The following is a 9572-nucleotide window of genomic DNA, read 5'->3' on the forward strand; positions in this document are numbered from 1 at the left end:
CATGCACGACCTCATTGCTCCCTCACATCACCCCTATGGATTAATCGGGGCTCTTGAGAGACGCCACCAACAGGATACCAGCAAAGATGGATCAGAGCAGATTTATTAAAGGAATTGGAGGGTGAAAAGTCTCAGCACAGGCTTTCTGCAAGCTGGAGCCCCTGGGATGCCAGGAGTGTGACTCCGTTCACATCCAAAAGCCTCAGAACCAGGGAAGTGGATGGTGTAACTCTCAGTATGAGAAGAGCCTGCAGTTGTGGTGTCCACGGGCAGGAAAAGAAGAGTCCCAGCTCCAGGAGAGAAAGGGAGGAAAGCGCCTTTCCTCTGCCCTGTTTCTTCTATCTGGGCCTCAGAGAATTGGATGGGGCCTGTCTCTACTAAAGGCATCTTCCTCACTCTGTCCACCAGCTCACACCAATCTTCCTGGGAATACCTGCGGGCTCACTCAGAAACAATGCTTTACCAATTCCTGATGTATTCCTTAAGGCAGCCACGTGGACACCTGAAATTAACCATCGCACCCTGTAAAATGGGTACTATCCACACTGGACACCTGAGATAGACAGCTTGAGTACCTTTCTTATGGTGCTTATAGGTTACAGAGTCAGGATTAAAACTCAAGTCTGCAAAGATCAAATTCCAAACTCTACCCTCTCAAGGACTGCTGCTCAATGCTGCAGAAGCAGCACTCTATTACACACTGTAGGAGGACTGAAGAGGCACTCGAGGCACGTCCCCTGGTTTAGGGGCCACATCTTAGCTGGCATTCCTGAAAGGAGTCCCCAGAACCAAGTGTGAATTCGCACACTTTATGTGTGCATAAGCGCTACAGAAATTCTAAGAGCAAGATAATTGTAGGCTCAATTCATATAGAGAAGAGTTTTTGTTTGTTGTTTGTTTGTTTGTTTGTTTGTTTGTTTGTTTGTTTTTGAGACAGAGATTCACTCTTGTTGCCCAGGCTGGAGCGCAGTGGTGCAACGTTGGCTCACTGTAATCTTTGTCTCCTGTATTCAAGCGATTCTTTGCTTCAGCCTCCTGAGTAGCTGGGATTACAAGCACCTACCACACCACACTGGGCTAAGTTTTGTCCTTTTGGTAAAGACGGGGTTTTGCCATGTTGGCCAGGCTTATCTGAAACTCCTGGCCTCAGGTGACCCACCCACCTCGGCCTCCCAAAGTGCTGGGATTACAGCTGAGAACCACCGTGTCTGGCCCGGAAGGATTTATGAAAACAGCTGCTACCTATTTCTTGAAAGAAAATGTTTTTACTGGCAGAAAAGTGTTCTTCTACATGTTATATACACAGTTAAATTAGTTAATTACTAGTTGAAGGGTTTTGGGGGGTATGGGGCCCTGGACACCGGTCCACGGGAGTGGGGAAAATGCCACGCAGAATAGAAACAGAATTGAGGACGTTTCAGGGAGAGGAGTAAGGAAAAGCGCTAGACTAGCAAGCTGATATGTAATTTTGAATCTTAACTGGATTGAGAATTTGATACAACTCAAAATTAGATAAGAGTAATTGCAGTGAAAAAAAAAATAGAGAAGAGGCCAGGCGTGGTGGCTCACTCCTGTAATCCCAGTGCTTTGGGAGGCAGAGGCTGGTGGATCACCTGAGGTCAGGAGTTCAAGATCAGCCTGGCTAACAAGGTGAAACACTGTCTCTACTAAAATACAAAAGTTAGCCAGATGTGGTGGCATGTGCCAGTAGTCCCAGCTACTCAGAAGGCTGAGGCAGAACAACTGAACCTGGGAGGTGGAGGCTGCCGTGAACTAAGATCACGCCACTGCACTTCAACCTGGAAAAGAAAGCAAGACCCTGTCTCCAAAAAAAAACAATAAGGAGGGTAAAAAAAGTATTAATAACAAATTAAATTATTCATCCAAAAATTATTTATTGGGGACCAACCGTGGTCCAGGCAGTGGGCTAGATACTATTCGAAAAATAATCATCGCTGTCATGACTGAGCAATGCATGCGAGGCATCCTTAGAATGGTCCTGGAAGATAGATGGGGCTTCCTTATTCCACCCTGAGTTTACAAAAGATGACCCAGGTATGTCCTACCTGCTGCCAAATAAACCCAGAGGGAGCACACAAACCTCCCAAACCATAGGCTGCCTTTTAATTTTGTTGACTGTCAACTGTGCAGAAGCTTTTAGTTTCCAGACTGCTCACCTGCGCTACATATTTCAGCCTTCCAGACCGCCACATTGTGTGAATGTGTGAGACAGTTCCTTACAGTAAACCGTATCATATACATAGTATCATTCAGAAACAAATATGATATGATAGTAAATAGATGTTTATGATGTATATTACACACACACACACACACACACACAAACACACACACACACAAACACAATACCCTGTTGGGTTAGTTTCTCCTTCTCTGAGGAACCCAGCTTGATACAGATAGGCAGCAGAGACAGTGTGTTTGCTGAGCTTGACCCCCTGAAGCCAGTGCTTTAAACCATGAGAATGAAACATTTAGGGGCACTCTGTGGGCACTGGGATAAGAAAGGGAAATGGATACGTTCTTTCACAGCATCCAAGAAGTGAATGGTCCTCGAGGATCAGCAGAGGAATGTGTAGGAGAGGGAGATGATTGCCATCTTCACAGAGCCTTACACCTGTCCCAGTTAGCATGGAGGAGGTTGAGGTAGGTCATACAGAAAGTGGGTAATGATGGAAGGTGGGAGGGAACAGAATGTACCACTGAATGGGGGGTCCTGGGGAAACATCTGGAGGAAACACCCTCCCGTGCCAAGTGATCTGCCAAAATTGAACATGGGGAGGTGAAGTGGGGTGACATGTCAGTTGGGAACCATCTTTAGGAGTGCTAACCATAATCTCCCTTTCTCCAATCATAGCATCCTGCCTTCCTCATCAAATGCCACCCCACCCCCACACTTCTTCGGCCATGTCCCGGCGGTGCTCTGTGACATCTAAGCCCGTCCTTCCCGCCCAGGGCTACCATTGGCTGGGTGGTGGCATGCTGACCAATCAAAGCTCAGAAACGTGGTTGCCTCATTGTCGTGGACGAAAGGGGCACGTACACGTAGACCAGGCAGCCTGACATTGACGTTGGAGACGTTGAGTTGAGCAAGATGGCGCCAAAGAAGAGAGCCTCGGGACCGCCGGCCGAGGCCGGGGAGACGCGAAAGAGGAAGTCCTCTTCTGAGGCGAGTCCCAGTACCCCGAAGAAGGTGAGTGACCCACCCGAGCTCCTCCTCGTCTTCCCCTTGATTCCTTCCTCAAGATTCCTGCCCTGTCCTCACCTGGCACAACCCCCAGCCCGGCCCTCACCGCTTCTCAGGAAACGTCCCTGTTCCCAGCCTCCTCCATCCTCTCCCCTGACCCGGACAGAGCCCCACTGTGATCTCCCTGTTGTCCTTCCAGATGCCCAAGGTGGGCAAGAGAGGAAAAGCAGGTCCTGGAGGGAGAGGAGGGAAGAAACGTGCCGCTGGGAAAAAGATGGCAGCCATGGGAGCCCCTGAGGCAGGGAGCGGGCCAGCACCACCCGGGCCCAGCCAGCCGCCGAGCCAGGAGGTTCCTCCATGCAAAGTGCCTGTGAAGGAGGAGCCAGTGGGCGAGCCCGACCCACTGAGCCAGGAGACCCAGCTGGAGGATCCAGTGAGCCAGGAGACCCAGCTGGAGGAGCCACTGAGTGACGTGATGACCGTCTCCACCTCTTCGGAGCCACTGAGTGACGTGATGACCGTCTCCACCTCGTCGGATCCACCGAGTGACGTGATGACCGTCTCCATCTCGTCCCTCAGCAGCGACTAAGTTCAGGCCCAGCTGCCAGGAGACTCGGAGATCTCACCAGCGCAGGGGGCACCCCCATGCTGATGTCAATAAATCCAATGTGTTGCAAAATGATCCCAGTGACTGTGTTCTCTGATGGTGGGGAGGGAGGGAAGAAGGGAGGGAGGGAGGGAGGGAGGGAGGGAGGGAGGGAGGGAGGGAAAGGTGATGTGTGGGGGGAGGGGGGAGAGGGAGGGGGGAGAGGGAGGGAGGAAGTGGTGGTGTATGGGGCGGAGGGAAGAATGGGTGGTGTGTGGAGGGGGTAGGAAGTGGGGTCCTACGAGGTTGATGTCAGAGAGACAGGTCACAGCCAGACAGGAGGATAAGGACTGCATCACAGCTGAGCACTGGAGACAAATTTCCCCTTCACAGGATGATTCCTCGTCTTGTAAGGCTTCTTTCTTCATGCAATCTTGCTAGCTCATACATCAAGTACCAAGAATCAGATTCTACCTGCTTAGGTTTCATTGTTAAAATACCTTTTCATTCATAGAAACCAATGGAAGAATCCTCTTTCCTTTCAGCATCCCCTCCCCACAATCTAATATAATTAAGAAGAAAAATTCAAAGTAGAGTAAAATCTATTTGAAAAAAACTATTTTATTTTTGCAACTGAGGAGACAAAAAGTACATTTCATATTTCCATACATTAGAAATACACAGGTCTTTTCTATATATAGTAGAACTTACTATATACAAATATATAAGTAAATGAAATATATACAACTATATTATTTACAAATATATAGATAATATATGTATAAAATATATAAATACAAATATGGATTATATGTCTATAAATACAGATGTCTACATACATTAGAAATACACGTTTTTTCTATATATACTAGAACCTACTATATATTTATATATTAACTTCTTCATATATACATATAGATTATATATAGAAATATTTATATTATATATAAAACATACTTATATGTTATATATAATCATTTAGTTTAGAAGGTAAGGCGTTATGATTGTTGAAGCATGGTTCACAGGCAAAAAGAGAAAGAAAATAACCACTTTAAGAAGAATAAACTACAAAACTTTTCACTACTCAATACCCAGTTGTCCATCATTGCAGTGAGAGAATAATATAGAACTTGCTATGTGTAGAAAAGACCTGTGTATTTGTAATGTCTCTATGTGTAATCTACATTCATATATAGTTATATAAATGCACAGGTCTTTTCTATATATAGTAGAATTTGCTACTACTGTATTCCTAATGTGTATATATATATAAAATACATATTTGTAAATATATATATACATGGGTTTTTATATAAACACACAGGTCTTTGCTATATACAGAAAAGACCTGTGTATTCCTAATGTGTGCATGTATATATATGTATATATATATGATTTGTTTTTATCTTTATATATTTGTATATAATTACCTCTATATTTGTATATTTATATATTTATTTTTATATATTTAGGTTTATATGTCTAGATTTCATATATAGATTATATATATAAATATTTATATTTTATATAAATTTATCAATACCAAGATAAAATATAAATATATATTTATATTGTTATATAATGTATAAATATAACTATATATCATATATAAAATATATATTCTATTTGTGATCATTTACTTTAGGAAGTAAGGTGTTATGATTGTCGAAGCATGGTTCTCAGGCAAAAGGAGAAAGAAAATTATCATTTTAAAAGGAATAGAGTAAAAAATTATCGCGATTTAATTTCCAGTTGTCAATAATTACATGCACAGAATAACTCATAACCTTTAATCTTATAATGAATAGCACATTAAACTTTTATGTGATTATGGAAACGTGAATTTCCATGTAATAAGGGCGTGGGTTTTGAAGCACTGGCTTTATAGGCAGTTTCCATGTGTTACGCTGTACCACAGAAACAGGGCCTTCCCCCATGTCCTGAACACCATCATTTTGTGGTGTATTTCTTTTGTATTTCATATATGGACATACCATATAAGGACGAGCATGCTTGGTATAACTCAAAGCCTGTGTATTTGCAAGGCTGTATTGACCCCGAACAATAACTATTTGTATGTTATGGACGGGAAACAAGTCCCAGTGAAAAGCTCCTGCTGTCCTTTAGGAAAGCCTATTGGCCGTGGTTGTACGTCTCTTTCCAAAGGGAGGTTGGTGAACTTTCTGCTACAGTTTTTCCATAATGACAGCATAAAAACTGCAATAAACGAAGTCTTGTCAGTGGTCACTTTTGGGCTTGTTGAATATTAGGGAGCACTTTAGCAGTGTGTTTCAAAATTACATTCAATAATTAATTTTGTGTACCTTATTTTAATGCCATATTGCCATTCAAGCTCTGCAAGCCAAAACGGTGTGTGACGATTCTTTTGGCATTTAAAAAATTACACGTGGCCCTTACACCGTGTTTTCTCATCACCTGATGGTAGTTGGAGCTTCAACTGCTATTTATTGGGAACCCATCCTGACTAGCTCTTTCACTGGGACTTCATGTTTTATTGTGATGATTGGCAGACTGGTGTTTCAGGCATTTTCAGCTTTGAAAAATTACTACGGTTTTGAAATTATAGATGCCAAAGGTCACTGAATTTATTTTCACAAACTTTTAATTCATTATAGACAATAAATGGTTCAATCACAAATCAGTAATTTAAATAATCTTTTAGTTTGTTGGAGCATTCACAAATACTACATCTTCATTTAAGTCTTTCTTTATTCTACATGTTAAATACACAGTAAAATTAGTTAATAAGAGTGTTAAATATTTTCCCTCCTTCTCCAACTACCCACAAGCTCAGGCTTAAAATAAACATTGGAATGAGTAAAGAAAAGAAGTCAACAGCAAAACTGCAGTTGACTTTTATAATAAAATAATAGATATCAAGCTTCCTGACGTTTTTAGGCAAATCTTCCTGTGTCCCTAAAGGGCGGATCCCCTTGACAACAGTCACCAACAACAGGTAATCTTGATGTTCTCAGCTGTCAAGGACAGTCGGTGGGAAAATTTGAAAACACCTTGTACATATTAAAGAGCTAAGTATGAGATGATGTAGACATACATATGTCTCTTTCTCATTAGACCGCAGGAAACAGAACACACGGCAGGAAGGCTCATGTCGATTCCCCTTGACCATGCAGCTTCCTCTGCTCCTGACTCCTGAGAACTTTCTCACCTTTGCTCACTCCCAGCTTCAGATTCCCACAGGTAAGGATTGATTTTAGCCCCTCGTCAATACTACCTGGGACACCGAATTGCTCTCCAGAAAACACTCTGGAATTGAAAAATGACAGGAAAAGATCAACACGAGGGCTGGGTGCCGGAGGCAAGGCCTTCCACTGTTTTGAGCCCTGACACTAAGCTCTAGAATAGCTGCAGCTGCAGCCTATAGGACATGGGCATGTGTCAGGCAGGCTGTGAAATGCTCCCCATGCACGACCTCATTGCTCCCTCACATCACCCCTATGGATTAATCGGGGCTCTTGAGAGACGCCACCAACAGGATACCAGCAAAGATGGATCAGAGCAGATTTATTAAAGGAATTGGAGGGTGAAAAGTCTCAGCACAGGCTTTCTGCAAGCTGGAGCCCCTGGGATGCCAGGAGTGTGACTCCGTTCACATCCAAAAGCCTCAGAACCAGGGAAGTGGATGGTGTAACTCTCAGTATGAAAAGAGCCTGCAGTTGTGGTGTCCACGGGCAGGAAAAGAAGAGTCCCAGCTCCAGGAGAGAAAGGGAGGAAAGCACCTTTCCTCTGCCCTGTTTCTTCTATCTGGGCCTCAGAGAATTGGATGGGGCCTGTCTCTACTAAAGGCATCTTCCTCACTCTGTCCACCAGCTCACACCAATCTTCCTGGGAATACCTGCGGGCTCACTCAGAAACAATGCTTTACCAATTCCTGATGTATTCCTTAAGGCAGCCACGTGGACACCTGAAATTAACCATCGCACCCTGTAAAATGGGTACTATCCACACTGGACACCTGAGATAGACAGCTTGAGTACCTTTCTTATGGTGCTTATAGGTTACAGAGTCAGGATTAAAACTCAAGTCTGCAAAGATCAAATTCCAAACTCTACCCTCTCAAGGACTGCTGCTCAATGCTGCAGAAGCAGCACTCTATTACACACTGTAGGAGGACTGAAGAGGCACTCGAGGCACGTCCCCTGGTTTAGGGGCCACATCTTAGCTGGCATTCCTGAAAGGAGTCCCCAGAACCAAGTGTGAATTCGCACACTTTATGTGTGCATAAGCGCTACAGAAATTCTAAGAGCAAGATAATTGTAGGCTCAATTCATATGGAGAAGAGTTTTTGTTTGTTGTTTGTTTGTTTGTTTGTTTGTTTGTTTGTTTTTGAGACAGAGATTCACTCTTGTTGCCCAGGCTGGAGCGCAGTGGTGCAACGTTGGCTCACTGTAATCTTTGTCTCCTGTATTCAAGCGATTCTTTGCTTCAGCCTCCTGAGTAGCTGGGATTACAAGCACCTACCACACCACACTGGGCTAAGTTTTGTCCTTTTGGTAAAGACGGGGTTTTGCCATGTTGGCCAGGCTTATCTGAAACTCCTGGCCTCAGGTGACCCACCCACCTCGGCCTCCCAAAGTGCTGGGATTACAGCTGAGAACCACCATGTCTGGCCCGGAAGGATTTATGAAAACAGCTGCTACCTATTTCTTGAAAGAAAATGTTTTTACTGGCAGAAAAGTGTTCTTCTACATGTTATATACACAGTTAAATTAGTTAATTACTAGTTGAAGGGTTTTGGGGGGTATGGGGCCCTGGACACCGGTCCACGGGAGTGGGGAAAATGCCACGCAGAATAGAAACAGAATTGAGGACGTTTCAGGGAGAGGAGTAAGGAAAAGCGCTAGACTAGCAAGCTGATATGTAATTTTGAATCTTAACTGGATTGAGAATTTGATACAACTCAAAATTAGATAAGAGTAATTGCAGTGAAAAAAAAAATAGAGAAGAGGCCAGGCGTGGTGGCTCACTCCTGTAATCCCAGTGCTTTGGGAGGCAGAGGCTGGTGGATCACCTGAGGTCAGGAGTTCAAGATCAGCCTGGCTAACAAGGTGAAACACTGTCTCTACTAAAATACAAAAGTTAGCCAGATGTGGTGGCATGTGCCAGTAGTCCCAGCTACTCAGAAGGCTGAGGCAGAACAACTGAACCTGGGAGGTGGAGGCTGCCGTGAACTAAGATCACGCCACTGCACTTCAACCTGGAAAAGAAAGCAAGACCCTGTCTCCAAAAAAAAACAATAAGGAGGGTAAAAAAAAGTATTAATAACAAATTAAATTATTCATCCAAAAATTATTTATTGGGGACCAACCGTGGTCCAGGCAGTGGGCTAGATACTATTCGAAAAATAATCATCGCTGTCATGACTGAGCAATGCATGCGAGGCATCCTTAGAATGGTCCTGGAAGATAGATGGGGCTTCCTTATTCCACCCTGAGTTTACAAAAGATGACCCAGGTATGTCCTACCTGCTGCCAAATAAACCCAGAGGGAGCACACAAACCTCCCAAACCATAGGCTGCCTTTTAATTTTGTTGACTGTCAACTGTGCAGAAGCTTTTAGTTTCCAGACTGCTCACCTGCGCTACATATTTCAGCCTTCCAGACCGCCACATTGTGTGAATGTGTGAGACAGTTCCTTACAGTAAACCGTATCATATACATAGTATCATTCAGAAACAAATATGATATGATAGTAAATAGATGTTTATGATGTATATTACACACACACACACACACACA

At 43.7% G+C, this 9572-nt stretch overlaps 1 protein-coding gene across 1 annotated transcript; it reads left to right on the plus strand.

Annotated features, from left to right (window-relative positions):
• Window positions 1–3079: 3079 nt before the first annotated feature.
• On the plus strand, window positions 3080–3887 carry LOC144581019 (testis-specific basic protein Y 1-like). The gene is made up of 2 exons (XM_078362795.1): window positions 3080–3211; window positions 3405–3887. The coding sequence occupies exons 1-2, from the start codon at window positions 3113–3115 to the stop codon at window positions 3792–3794; spliced, it is 489 nt and encodes a 162-aa protein (XP_078218921.1). The 5' UTR covers window positions 3080–3112; the 3' UTR covers window positions 3795–3887.
• Window positions 3888–9572: the final 5685 nt, after the last annotated feature.

Source organism: Callithrix jacchus, chromosome X (assembly GCF_049354715.1).
Source record: "Callithrix jacchus isolate 240 chromosome X, calJac240_pri, whole genome shotgun sequence".
NCBI classification, from domain to species: Eukaryota; Metazoa; Chordata; class Mammalia; order Primates; family Cebidae; genus Callithrix; species Callithrix jacchus.